Below are 14,551 nucleotides of genomic sequence, written 5' to 3' on the forward strand. Positions count from 1 at the left end.
GGGGAATTCGGTCAGCTTTAGCAAGGTGCTCCCAGGGGGACAGGTGAGCTTTGCACACAGTTTCATCTTGCAGAAGAATAGCAAGAAAGATAACAACACAGCCTATCCTGTCCTTCTGCACCTGTTAGGCTCCTGGAGGTGTTAAGTCTGAGGCCAGATGCCAAGCTGTGGGGTAAGGGCTTTCTTGAACCTCTCTCCATGGGCACCTTTTTTTTTTTAAAGATTTATTTATTTTGTGTATGTGGGTACACTGTTGCTGTCTTCAGACACACCAGAAAAGGGCATCAGATCCCATTCCAGACGGTTGTGAGCCACCATGTGGTTGCTGGGAATTGAACTCAGGACCTCTGAAAGAGCAGTCGGTGCTCTTAACCACTGAGTCACCTCTCCAGCGGTCACCTTCTTATTATATCTCAATGCTGGTCCTTCTGAGGTGGGGAAGGGGAGGAGGAGAGGAAAGGACAGGGAAGATAAAGGTGGGCAGAGAGGGAGGAGAGATGAAAAACAAAGGTGAGAGGAAGGATGGAAAAGAGGAGAGAAAAATGAAAAAAGAGGGGAGAGAAAAGAGAGATGGGAGAGGAGGAAAACCCAGGAGACATCTAGTAGAACAGTTGCCACTACAGGTGTCCTACCCCAATTCTAGAATCCTTGCTTGTTTCTTTGCACAGCAGAAAAGGACTTCAGGTTGCCATTGCTGACTATGATTCTGTGGCTGTTGCTGACTGTGGTCCTGTGGTCATTGCTGACTGTGGTCCTGTGGTCATTGTTGACTGTGGTCCTGTGGTCATTGCTGAGTGTGATTCTATGGCTGTTGCTGACTGTGGTCCTGTGGTCATTGCTGACTGCAGTCCTGTGGTCATTGCTGACTGTGGTCCTGTGGTCATTGCTGACTGCGGTCCTGTGGTCATTGCTGACTGTGGTCCTGTGGTCATTGCTGACTGTGGTCCTGTAGCCATTGCTCACAGTGGCCCTGTGGTCATCACTGACTGTGATCCTGTGGCCATTGCCAAGAAAAGAACTTGAAGTTTCCATGGCCAACTGTGGTCTTGTGGCTATTGCTATGCGGAGCAGGTTGGGAAGAGAGACTCAGTGCCTCTGGAGGAAAAGAGGTACAGCCAAAGCAGCTGGGCTCGGAATGAGGGGTAAGATCATAAGCCAGAGGCTGCCCGTGGCTCTAGGAGCTAGAAGGATGGGGAGCCAGGCTCCTTTAGGAAGGGGCCATCTCTGTTAGCACTTCATTCATCCAGGAGCCCGTGTGGGCCTTCTGCCTTGTGGGACAGAGTTGGGGGAGTTTCTGTGCTGGTTTTGGCCACTGACTTTGTTACAACACAGTGCTCTACCTAGTCCTCACCCTGCCCTCATGGTACTGCAGACATGACTTGGGTGTTTGACCATCACCAGCTTGCTCTCTGCTTTTCTTTGGGACAGCTCTAGGAAGCCATTCTCAGGTCAAGAGGACCTGTGTGTCCCTTCCTGTTTCTAAAGCTTCCTGATTGCCCTCTCCAGCCCTCCCACCGGACTCAGACTTTCCATGAGTCTGCGCTGTCTTGGGGGCTTGGGTTTGGTGGTGGGTGTGGCTAGGAGCACAGAGGGGTCTTCTGTGGGAGACTGGACAGCAGCTCTGTAGGCAAAAGCCTTCTCCAGGGCTCTGCACGGTGGATCCCAATGAAAAGAGGCAGGCCATGGTTTTAAGACACTTGTTATCATGGTGGGAAGAGGCTGCGTAAAACCATATCCCACTTCTCAGGGTGGGCCTGGGGTTAAATGCCTTTTACAGAGAGGAGTGACTGAGAGGAGTGTATGGGAAGGAAAGCTTATTGGCTAAGCCCTCCAGACCTTCAGGTACCTCATTAAAATAGAGATCTGTCTTGAGCCCATGTGGCCACAGGTCACGTCCTACATGTGGAAAGGCTTGGGGCATTGCCCTTATGTCACTAGGTACAAATCTATGGGGGCAGGCTGCGGTTAGTGACGGAGGTGTGGTGCTGGGGAACAGGCAAAGTGCCTACTGTATCTTCAGTAGGGGGGGCTTTTAGCCTTAGCTCAACCGGGGACCAGGTTATCTTTCATGGTCCCACATACCCTTAAGAGAATTTGGGCTGATCCATGGACCTAAGCATCATCCTTAGATGTGGGTATGGTAGCAGAGAGCAACCCAGATGGGAAAGGCAAGTCCTTCTTGGACCTGGAGCTATATGGGAATTTTCCACCACAGCTCATAAACAGGGGGAAGGCTGAGGGTCTTCTGAGACACATCCTGAATTTACCAAGAGTTTGGTTGCACTGAGCTTAGGGGTAGAGTCTATTGGATGTTGTCAGAAGTGACTGCCACTCACCTTACTCTGTGTCCACTTAACCTGTCACACTTCTGTCCCAGTCAGTACTGTGGAGAGAGATGGCCTGCAGGGCAGCAACCCCTCTCCTCAGGAGGACTGGCTTCAGAGGATTTTCTAGCCATGTGAATGTGAATGCCAAAGCATGGGGACAATCCTGACGGCCCAGCAAGCGCCCCATGTGAAGGGCAGGGTAGGGGACTAAATCAACACTGGACCCCTGGGCTAACCCACAGACTTCTCTGCACATGCACATGTCTTCCTTCCCACTGGGCCTGTTGTGCAGGTCTGTTATTTCTTGGCCTGAGAGCCCAGTTTTGGAGCTGGGCCATCCCAAAACAGAATCAGTGGGCGGCCCATCATGATTGCTGTGAGGGGTTTATCAATCAAGAAAGCCACCGGGTTTTAAAAGACACGTTTAAAGTGATCAAATGATCACTTGAACATTGGTTTTATTTGGGGGGGGGTGGTTTCTTTCCTCATGCTGGTCTGGCTGGGCTTCCTGTCTCCTGGGTCAGTGTGAGAGCTGTGCTCAGGTCTCCTTTAATCAGTGCTGGCTTCGAACCTGTCTCCGTCAGGGTTTCTATTCCTGCACAAACATTATGACCAAGAAGCAAGTTGGGGAGGAAAGGGTTTATTCAGCTTACACTTCCACATTGCTGTTCATCACCAAAGGAAGTCAGGACTGGAACTCAAGCAGGTCAGGAAGCTGGAGCTGAGGCAGAGGCCATGGAGGGATGTTACTTAATTAGTTACTGGCTTGCTCCCCAGCCTTGCTCAGCCCACTTTCTTATAGAACCCAGGTCTACCAGCCCAGGGATGGCCCACAATGGGCTGGGCCTCTCCCCCACCCCCAGTCACTAGTTGAGAAAATGCCTTACAGCTGAATCTCATGGAGGCATTTCCCCAACTGAGGCTTCTTTCTCTGTGATAACTCCAGTGTGTGTCAAGTTGACACAAAACCAGCCAGTACAGCACCCCTGGGTAACTTATGGTCTGCATCACTTCTGATTTAGAGTCAGCTGTTATGGAGGTAACTAAGCTGTCTGGGGTGGCACATGTCTGTATCCCCAGCACTTAGGCTGAGGCAGGAGAATCGGGAGCTCAAGACCAGATTGAGCTACACAGCAAACGTTAGACCAGTAGGGGCTACATGAAACTGCGTTACAAGAATTAAAATAAAACCCAGACAACAGCAACAAAAAAGCTGCCCAGGGTGTGTGACTGCTCTTTCTGTACTGTTCTCTTTCGACAGCCTCTGTGACTTGCATGCATGGTGCAAGAGAGAGTCTCAGCTTCACGTTAACACTTGAGCAATACTCCGGCAAACCTGGCAAGGCCCCAGAGTGTGCCCACGGTCCTGGCCATGTCTTCTGGTTCCAACTCTGGTAGCTGGAGAAAGGTCTGGAAACAGGTCAGCTAGGTTACTCTGTACAAGCCACCCTTCCAGGTCTGCCAATGTTTTCTGGACTCCAGGACCTGAAGTGGAAGGCCTGTGCCCTTGCATCTCGCACAGGGATGTCCCTTAAGGCCTTATTGTTTCCTGCCTCCCCTGGGGGGGGGGTGTTCAGTGTCCCTTGCCTCCGTGATGTCCTTCAAGGATAGAAATTCAAGGAACTATCCAGAGAAGCCTAAGGGGTCTTATGCTTGGCTTGACCATAGAAAGGAGCAAGCTGACTGTTTCTAGAAGGCCTTGGGGTCCACACGTATGTGCCTAGCTTGCTGCACTGTTGGAGTTGGAATATAGTTAGGGAAGCCACCCGTGTCCCCATGATGGGGCTCCTGAGGGAGGAAAGGGACACACCATATAGAGTTTGAGATTTATGATTTAACTTTTCCTGCCCCCAGGTTTTTACAAATAAACTGCCATCAGGAGAAAAATTCCTCCTACAGAAGGATGCTTTTCTCTGCATGTGTCCACTGTTCACATCCCAGGAAAAACTCCCCCCCCCCCACAGGAGGATACTTTTCTCACCTGTCCACTACTGATCCCTGCAAAGGAAAAAATGCCATCCGTGCCTTTTTGTAAAGAGCAATATAAATATATTTTCACATAGTTAAAAATACAATAAATAGGTGTTGGGTCATGACATGCACATCAGGGCTGTACAGCAGGGAGAGCTGGGGCCCTAGAGACTTCTAGGGCCTATGTATTTGAGGTAAAATGTGATAGCAACTGTCCCTTTAAGGCAGAATTCCTGCAGAAACAGGTTGGGAGCACCGAGATTGGGTGGCAGCCCTGGGCCTCAGCCTGAAGGACCCCAGGGTTACCTGAAACATGGCCGCCAGTCACCAGGACTGTGGTTCTGATACAGATCCCAGCTGGGGGAGGGGAAGAGCCAGCTCAGAGAGTGTAGGGAGGTGTACAGACATCTTCACCTGCCCCAGGACCAGAGAGAGCTGGGTGGGTCCTGCCCTGATGCATGTGGGGGCGGGGGAGACAGCGAGGGTCCAGGGTGACTTCAGCCAGTCCTCAGCTTCAGGACCCTGGAGAGGGGCTCTTTGGCGCTGGAGTAGATGAGGTACGAGCCGGCAGAGGTGTTAAAGGCCTCCCAGTCCCGGCAGCCAAAGGTGGGGAGTTTGTGCACCGCCACGAAGCCCTCATAACCTTGCCACCTGTAGGAGAGATAGTCAGCCTGGTCCCCTCGGCACCGATGCTCCCAGGGTCACGTGGGAAACTGAGGCCCCGGGGAGAAACTGCCCCCATCCCAGATCCCAGGGCAGCCTCACACTGAGCTGCAGTGTCTCTGAGCTAATATCCTCCAACATTATCTTGTCAAACCCAGCAGGTAAGGGCAGGCTCTGCCACATTGTGAGAAGCAGCCGTGTTGCCCGTGGGGCTGGACTATCTCAGCACAGTGATGCCCTCCACTGTGACCTCCTGGACATTCTTGCTTTCGCCCGTTCCCCTGGGTTAAAAGCATCTGTTTGCTGTTGATCAGCAGGGATGCTGCGTGTGTGGGTGGTGAGAGACTCCTCTCTGATTTTGAACAGTCCCGTGACCTTCCCAGACGGCACCTTCTACATGCTTGATGTGACATGAGGTCATTTTGCATTTCTACTCCTTTTTTTGAATGTTTTGTTTCTTTGCTTGTTTTTCAAGACAGGGTTCCTCTGTGTAGCCCTGGCTGTCCCGGAACTTACTCTGTAGACCAGGCTGGCTTCAAACTCAGAGATCTGCCTGCTTCTGCCTCCCAAGTGCTGAGCATGAACCCCCACTGCCCAGGTTATGTTTGGATTTTTAATTCATATGAAATTATTTTTTGTCCATGAATATAAAGTAACAATACCTATGCTCTGTTGTAGAGAGGTAAGTCTGTGAGATCTTTTATAAACAACACATCCTTCTCCATTGACTTGGAATTCAATAATTTATTGGGTTAGGCAACCATGGATTTCTACTTATTCTGGGCTGTATTCTATTCTATCTGTTTTTAATTTTTAAATTTTTTTTTTTTTTTTTTTTTTTTTTTTTTTTTTTTTTTTTTTTGCAGCGCTGGGAATGGAACCAGGGCTCAGGCACGGCAGGTAATTGCACTACCACTGCGCCATATTTCAGCCCAGTCACCTGAAAACTCACTTTAGGCAAAACCCACCCTAGTTTATTTACACATTCACAGGTTTTTTTCCTTCACTATTCCTGTGTGTATGTGTGCTTGTGTGTCGATGTGTGTGTTGTATGTCTATGTGTGTCTGTGTGTGTGGTGTCTGTATGTCTATGTGTGTGTGTGTGTGTGTGCTTGTGTGTTGATGAGTGTGTTGTATGTCTGTGTGTGTCTCTGTGTGTGTCTCTGTGTGTGGTGTCTGTATGTCTATGTGTGTGTGTGCTTGTGTGTCCATGTGTGTGTTGTATGTCTATGTGTGTGGTGTGTGTATGTCTATGTGTGGCTATGTGTGTGTATGTCTGTGTGTGCATGTATTGGTTTGCATGCACATAGAAATAGAATTGGGGTATCTTTCTCAATTACCCCCATCTTCTCAGGATCTCTCACAGAACCCACAGCTCATTGAATTGGCTGGGCCAGCTGAACAAAGAACTCCAGGGATGGGTTTATCTCCACATCCTCCGTGTTGGGACTACACACATGGGCTGGCTTTTGGGGGGGGACTGGGGATTAAACTTGGGTCTTTTTCAGTAAGCCCTTTACTGAGACATCTCCCAAGCCTTTTCAAATGTTTCTTGGCCACCATGACTCTTCAACATAAATTCATTTTTTTCTTTTATGTTTATTTTATGTGTATGAGTGTTTTGATTGTATGTGGCAGGTGTCCTGTGATTTTGGACAGTCCTGTGACCTTCCCAGACTTTGTGCATGCGTGGAATTGGAGTTACGAGTGGTTGGGAGTTACCATGTGGGTGGTTACCATCGGGGAGTCTTCTGGGAGAGCAGGGAGTGCTCTTAGCCACTGAGCCATCCCTTTAACAAACCCTTCAACATCTATTTTATCATGGTCAAGCCTATAGCAATGAATCTGGACGTCTAAGCAAAGCCATAACTTTCTCATAAACCATAGGTGGTGGAAGTATTTCAGGAGAGTAGAGACCTGAAGAAGCAGGTAAGCGTGAGGGAGAGGGGGGTCCCAAAGAAGTTCCAGAAACTGTCCTGGTGACAGGTGCAGAGAGAAGCAGCATCATATCCTTATGAAGTTATAGACTACAGGATGTCACAGACAAACTTCCTTTCCTCTCAGGAACCAGAGTCTGAGCTACAGTTGGAATTCCGGAAGGATGCAGAAATTCCGAGTCGGCAATTGGATTCTGGGATGAAGTAAGTCTGAGTTCAACGTCAGTGGCTTGGCTCTGAACTAACCTCTCACTGTCTGCCATCACACCAGCAGACCAGCCTCTCCCACCCCAAATGCTATGGATGCCTAGGGAAATGAGGAGCCAGGCAGTCTGTTCCCTCAGCATTAGATCAAAGCCCTAGGCAGAGCTGCTGGCAGCCACTGCTGCTGTCCAAGACCGTTCTAGAACTCTAAGCAAGTTAGGCATCTAACTAGGCAATAGAAGCCTTGCCAGGTGAGGGTGCCGCTACCTTCATGGCAGTGACAGAGTGTGGCGAGGGCCGTGGGACTCGAGAAGCCTTTAGAGTCATTAGATAATGTGTTCAGGTGACTAGCTGCAAAAACTGATGAAATTCTGGGAATGAACCGACGCCATTCATGGTTAAACATGAAAACCAGGCCCCCCACAATTCGCGCTTAGCATGCCCACTTACGCATCTCTTGCTGTCAATCATTATCTGAGGGGCGTGGCCCTCGGGTTGTAGCTGGTAACATGGGGGGGGGGAACACACTCCTCCCCCACACTCTGAACTCTAAGGTAGGAGGATGTCTGCTGATCTTCGGCAATCCTTACCTGTAAATAATACTGTTCACTGAGAAGGTGTTTCCATCAAAGGAGTTCGCAACCACCAGGAAGTGATCTTCTCCCACGGAGAAGAACTCCCAGTCCAGCGCACTGAGGAGACAGGGAGTGGGGTGGAAATACTAATGCTTTGGCAGAGCCGATGCCCGCCCCATGTTGGACTCTGGGCAGGTCTTGTCTCCTGAGTTACATTTCGCTCTCTCACTGTGCAACGTCTTCCTTCGTTTGATTTTTAAAACTTATCTTGGGGCGGGAGGGATGGCTCAGCGGTGAAGAGCACTCTCTGATCTTCCAGAGGTCCCCGTACCCACGTGGCAGCTCACAACTGCCTCGTTCCCAGCGGTGGGGGGACGTCTGGCATCTTCACACAGCATATATGCAGACAAAACACCAAGGCACATTAAAAAACAAAATTGAAAAATTGGAACAAATGGGCTAGAGAGATGACTCAACAGTTAAAAGCACTAGCTGCTCTTCCAGAGGTCCTGAGTTCAATTCCTAGCAAGCACTACCTCTTCCCTTGACTGTTGGCCTTAAGAGTTTTTTCTGTGGAGAGTCTAAATTGCCCCAGTGTTTTCTCTCTGGCTGAGGAGTGCCTGGCACTCCAGAGGGGGCTGTGAGCGTGTCTAATAGCTCTTAAGGAATAAAGAACCCCAATGGGAGCTCCTGATGCATTCTGGGTTGGTGACCACACTGGGCCTAGCCTGAAGCCCAGCCCTGTGACTTGATTGTAGAGAGACTTGTAGCCGCCCACCCATAAACTCAACCCCGCCCTTACAAACCACCTGGTTGGTACCTGCAGGTGGGGATATCCTGGAACTTGACGAAGGTCTGAGCCGTGACGTTCAGCTCGTAGATGACGGAACTGAGGACGTAGGTGTCGTTTTGTGCCTGCATGTGCACGACGTCGTAGCTGTGACTGTTCGCCACAGCGAGGAAGATCCTGTCGCCGATGTGGAAGACCTCCCAGTCGGCAGCGCCGAATGTCTGGAGTAAATGAAGAACGGCGGGGAGGAGGTCCGGGTGAGGATGGCTCCAGAGGCCACTGAGGCCACCTGGCTGCCATTCTTTTTACCAAGACGGTGTTCCTCTGCCCGCTTGCTCCAAAGGTCACTCAGCCCCATGAGGTGTGAGGTGGTGGGGGAATGGAGCCCTTACCACAGACCTGAAGCTTTGCAGATCCATGTGTATGAGGGGCCTACACAAAGGAAGCATGTGGCTGGGGTACATGTATGGAGGGAGTGGACTGGAGACATTCCCAATCCTGGTCCAGGAGAGGGAGTCCCTGAGCAATGTCACCAGAAAAGCCCTGGTGGGTATGTGACCGCCTGGGAAGACATCAAGATAGGAGGCTAGGGGACGGGGAGGCATGTGCTGGCCCGTATGGAGGTCTAAGGTTGAGAGCAGGGCTCTACCGGCGTTCAGGAACCTGACGCCACAGCCAGGGGCTCTGCATTCTTAGCTCCTGCTCAAGTCTGTGCCTTCCATCTTGGCCTACAGGGAGAGAGAAGCTACCTTGCAGAGCTGAGGGGTGAGCTCCGGAATTCAGCAGACCAGGAGGTGGAGCCTGTGGTGGGAGGAGGAGCTAGGATCAGGAGCCACAGTCCATCAGAGGGGGGAGGCTGGCACTGTGTGGTGTCAGGACCTCAAGAGAAAGGCTGCCCAGGAGTGAGGAGGGTGGGGGGTGCAGGACTGAGGCCGGGAACTAAAAGTGGAACTTAGGCACAGCACAGCAAAGACTAATTGTCAGAAGCTCAGCTCGCCTCAGAGCCAGAAAATGGCACATGCAACCACTATAAGGAATCACCACAGGCTGGAAAGATGGCTCAGTGGTTAAGAGTGCCGGCTGCCCTACCAGAGGTCCTGAGTTCAAATCCCAGCAACCACATGGTGGCTCACAACCATCTGTCATGAGATCTGATGCCCTCTTCTGGTGTGTCTGAAGACAGCGACAGTGTACTTATATGTAATAAATCTTAAAAAAAAAAAAAAAAGGAATCAGCATGTTTACTATCCAGGGACAGTTATGGGGGACAGGGGCGAACCCCGCATTTGGGTACATTTGATTTCTGCTGGAATGTGAGTTAGGTGACGACCCTATGTCTCAAGATAACACCTTGGGCCAGCATCTGCTGGAATTCTCACTGAACAATGAGGACCCGAACCCAGGACAGGGATGTTCAAGACACACAGCCAGTCGGAACCCATAGCTGCTTCTCTGAACAGGGCAGGGTATCCTGGGGCTGACCCAGGTTGTCCTGGCTGGGGACAGAGTAAGTCATGGTGTAGACTGTAGGCAGGTCAGTTGCATGCCCTTGCCACTGCTGATGCCAAGGAGCCTTCTGCTTGAATGGCATCTTGCACAGTCAGTGTGGGAAATGGCTTGGGAACTCCCATGTGTGTGTTCATATATGCAGGTATACATACATATGTATGCACATGTATGTGGGGGGCAGAGGTCAACCTCAAGCATTATTACCAAGTAACCATCTACTTAGTTATTTTAAGAGAGAGCCTCTCTGTGGGACCCGGGGTTCGTCGATTAAACTGTCGGTGAGTCCCTGGGATCACTCACCTCTGTCTCTCTAGAATTTAAGGTTAAAAGCACGTGTTTATTTACTACACACATAGATTTTGTTGTTTTTCTTTCAAGACAGAGTTTCTCTGTGTAGCCCTGGCTGTCCTAGAACTCACGCTGCAGACCAGGCTGGCCTCGAACTCACAGATCCACCTGCCTCTGCCTCCCAGTGCTGGGATTAATTTACGAGGGTTCTAGGGGCTAAATGGTAGGTAAGCACTTTACTACCTACTGAGCCATCTTCACAGCCCTCCTCTGAAGGCTTTTTACCTGCCCTCAGTATGGGTCAGTTAGCTCCTTGTCTGCACACTACCTATGAGAACCCTGTTCCCTCGCTGTCCATGGTCTGGCCAGCCAACAGAACATAACAGCATTTTTCTCCTTGTACAATAGAGGGCGCCAATACCCACTGAGCTCAGCCACCCAGGCATCGGGCAAGAACCAGCTGGGAATCCCAAGAGGAGGCCGCTGAAGGACTGACCCAGGACGAGCTTGAGAAAGCCTGAGAGGCATAAACTGAGATATGAGATATCAGGTATAGTCTGAGGAATGAGACAATAGAGGACGAGAGGTCCAGGAGTCCTGAGCCACGATGTCTGGGTGCAGAGCAGAGACTTTCTAGATCGGCCTGCCTTCCATGTACAGGGCTGTGCCCATCTGCTGGGACCAGTCCAGGGCCACCCCAGTTATCCTGCAGGAACTTCAGACTGCCAGACCCCCACCCAAGCAGGGCATGGCTCAGGCAGTGTCCTGACTGTCACTGTATTGCTTCTTGCAAGTACGTGCTGAGAAAATAGTCACCGCTGACCACATGCCTGTTACCTACTTGCAGGCGTACATACAGGCACACCGGTGCACTCCCGTGCCCACAACACGTGTACATGTTTATGCACATACATAAATCTGTGCACATATGCAGGAACATGTCCACACACGTGTATGACACATGTATACAATGTCTGTGCACATGCATTGTGAATGTATGCACAAACATGTATACCTGGATACACATCACGGGTTGGATGCACACTGGCCTGCAAGCATGTGTCTGAACATGTGCACACATGTGGACAGACAGGTGCCTGTGGGAATGCACATACACACCTACATACTATACATCTCTCTCATTATCAGGGCTTCATTCCTTTGAGCTCTGAGCTGCTTGCTGTCCTTTCATGTGCACTAATGGACCCTGAGGAGATTTGCACAGGAGGCCCTGGGGAGACCTAAGAGCACGCTCTCCTGGAACTGTGTAAGGGGTGTTAATGTCCCACTGGGGCCAGACCAGCCTCAGTGAATGCTAAGTGTCTTCCCTGCTACTCAGGAGCCCAGAGCTGGTGTGGAGTGTGGACCTAGCGAGTGTCTTTTTTTTTTTTTTTTTTTTTTAGGTTACAGGAGCATGCTGGTATGCCTTCCGCTTCATTCATCCTTCCTTCTCTGCCCTGTGTAGAAAGAAGCCGAACTTTGATCTTTCCGAGCTCCCCAGCCTCTGAACCAGTGAGCCAAATAAACTTCCTTTGTTTATAGATCACCCTACCTCAAAGATTCTTTTTTTTTTTAAAGATTTATTTATTTTATTCATATGAGTATATTAGTGTCTTCAGACACACCAGAAGAGGGCATCAGATCCCATGACAGATGGTTGTGAGCCACCATGTGGTTGCTGGGAATTGAACTCAGGGCCTCTTAAGAGCAGTCAGTGCTCTTAACTGCTGCTAATTTCTCCAGCCCTGTCCGAAATCTCAGAGATTCTGTTGGAGCAATGGACCAAGGGTCCCATCATGGAAGCCCTGGTCTCTACTCTAAGAGGAGGGCTCTGGAATTTCTTGAAACACTAGAGGATGTGACTAAGGAATGCCACACCTTTAAAGAGTCTCTTTCTGCACCACTCCACTGTCCCCAACCCACACCAGTGACAACCAGTCTCTGCTCAACTGGCCCTAGGCTGGAAAATTCCTGATGCCTGGAGTCTCCCTTTGAACCACTGTGCACTTACCCATGGTGCCCTGGGAGTTCCTGCCCTATGTATGGGAGCTTTTCAGGTTTGAGTGCCTGCACCACAGACCCTTCCAGAAAGGCATGCCCTGCAGAGGTGGGTGTGTCCCCACAGAGGGCAGGTAGTTCAGGGTATGTAGTTGAGACTGCTTCAAAGCTCATGTTCGTGACATTGTAAAATGCAAACGGTAAATGTACTAAGGCATCTCCAGGGCTGAAAGGATTTAGGCAAAGGAAGAGAGACATTGGCAAAGCATTAAAGTGGACTTCTGTAGGCTCTGAAGAGTTAGAGTGGGGCGGGGACGGGAGCGGGGGGCGGGGCCGGGGACCGGCTTGGGGCGGGGCGGGGAGCTGCTCCTAAGGGCAGCCGGCAGCTCCAGCGGGGCTGAGTCTGTCCCTCCTCTGGGGTGTCTTTGTTGACTCCCCAGTGGCTAGTGGCTTCTAGCAGCATCTGCCTCTGTACCCGCCCTCCACTGCTCTGTTCTAGCTGTGCCCCACCCCCTCCTTCAGCAGAGTCACTTTCGGGGCTGCCCTCTCCTGCAGCAGGGAGCCAGACCAGTCCCCAGGATTAGGGTTCTGCTCTGACCCTGTGCTAAATACGGAGTGGCCGCTGCCCTCTGTGCCTGTGCCCTCTACTAAGGTCACTGCTTGGAGCCCTGCTCGTCTTGACAAAAATATTTCTCTTCAGTGCAGCCCGCACAAACAGACCATGACCATAAAACTGTGTTTGTGCCACAAAACTAAGTACTCATAGGTCTTGCCAGCAGGGGTGGTGGACCAGCCAAGGGGTTTCCAAGTCGAAAGGGGACACTGATCCCCTCTGCCCCTGATTAGTGCAAGTTGCCTTGTTACACCCTGTAGACCTGGAGAGCCAGTGACTGATCAGAACCGGGGTGAGGGGGCAATGGGGAGGCCTGTTGTGACACCTTCTTAGTAACCCAGACTCAATACACCCAGGCTTTTCTCACGAGCCCAGGTGGCCAGAGACACAGTGAGGGCTCAGACCACCTGGGAAGACACCTGGCTCTTGTAGCATTCAGAAGGGACCACCTGGGAAGACACCTGGCTCTTGTAGCATTCGGAAGGGACCACCTGGGAAGACACCTGGCTCTTGTAGCATTTGGAAGGGACCACCTGGGAAGACACCTGGCTCTTGTAGCATTTGGAAGGGACAGGAACTCGGGCACTGGGGTCAGGGCCACACCATGCTGGCTTTCAGAGAACCTGCCCCTTAGTCATCCCGTTCAGCAGGTTCACACTACACATGGGGCCCATGCACTAGAGAACTCGGGCTCCTTACCAGGAATGACTGGAAGAGCTGGAAGGCACCGACAAGCCAGATATACAGGTGGGAATGCACCTGGGTGGAGGTGCCATTGAAGGTGTTGGCCACCACCAGGAAGGAGTAAGGCCCCACGGTGAAGAACTCCCAGTCGTAGGCACCAGATGTGGCAATAGATTGGTTGGCTTCAAAGAGCTGGCTGCTGGGATTCCACCTGTAGACCACGCTGTCGATGTTGTGGTTGTCCCCTGGAACCAAGGTCAGTGCTGGGGGGAGGGGCGCTGTTCCTGGGGGTTCACAGCTGCTTGCCAGACACAGCTTGGCCAGGGCATGGACAGCTACCATGCACGTTTCCTGCATCCCCAAGTTCCTCCCTTACTGCACCCCTCAGGCAGCCTCTTCCCCCAGCCTCTGAGGGGCAGAAGAAAAATCCCAGGGGGCCATCTGGACCCTCCCATATCTGAGCCCTACAGATCTCCAGACTCACCTCCTCCTGCCTTGGCCCTTCCCTACCCTAATAGATCAGGCTTGTTCATACCTCTCTTTCTGGAACTTCTTTCCCATGGTGCTCCCCAGAAATCGTCCATGAATGGTGCTCCCCAGGTGTTTTTCTCTCTTGTGACACACTATGGAAGCCCTCCCCCATGGGGCCCTTTAGAGAGGTTCTCCCTCATGATGCTCATGGAAGGCATCTCCTATGGTGATCTCTGGAGACCCTCTCTTGTGGTGCTCCCTGGAGGTCCTCCTCTTTAATCCTCCCTTCATGGTGTCTCCTAGAGGAGACCCCTGGGGCTGTGCTCCTATGGCCCTTCCTGGAAGGTCCTCCCTTATGGTCCTCCTCACCAGTGCCTGCTCTGCAGGAGTACTCCCTCTTTGGGGTACCCCCGTTGTCGGGGTCTTTGGCTTCTCTGAGTGTAGTGGCTAAGGCTTCACCTCCAAGTCTACCTGGTGAGCTGTGCACTTGGGTGGATGCTGGGCTGTGGAACCAATGGTTC

At 51.4% G+C, this 14,551-nt stretch overlaps 1 protein-coding gene across 1 annotated transcript in view; it reads right to left on the reverse strand.

Moving 5' to 3' along the window:
• Positions 1-4,795: 4,795 nt before the first annotated feature.
• TSPEAR (thrombospondin type laminin G domain and EAR repeats) overlaps positions 4,796-14,551 on the reverse strand; it is a gene marked incomplete at both ends in the record, with an annotated part of 153,565 nt that continues 143,809 nt past the window's right edge. The window contains 4 exons of the mRNA XM_080937782.1: positions 4,796-4,949; positions 7,693-7,794; positions 8,498-8,688; positions 13,575-13,804. Of these exons, the coding sequence (XP_080793908.1) occupies positions 4,796-4,949; positions 7,693-7,794; positions 8,498-8,688; positions 13,575-13,804 (677 nt within the window). The remainder of the gene's footprint in view (positions 4,950-7,692; positions 7,795-8,497; positions 8,689-13,574; positions 13,805-14,551) is intronic.

The sequence above is a fragment of the Micromys minutus genome, assembly GCF_963924665.1.
Source record: "Micromys minutus genome assembly, chromosome: 25".
NCBI lineage: Eukaryota > Metazoa > Chordata > Mammalia > Rodentia > Muridae > Micromys > Micromys minutus.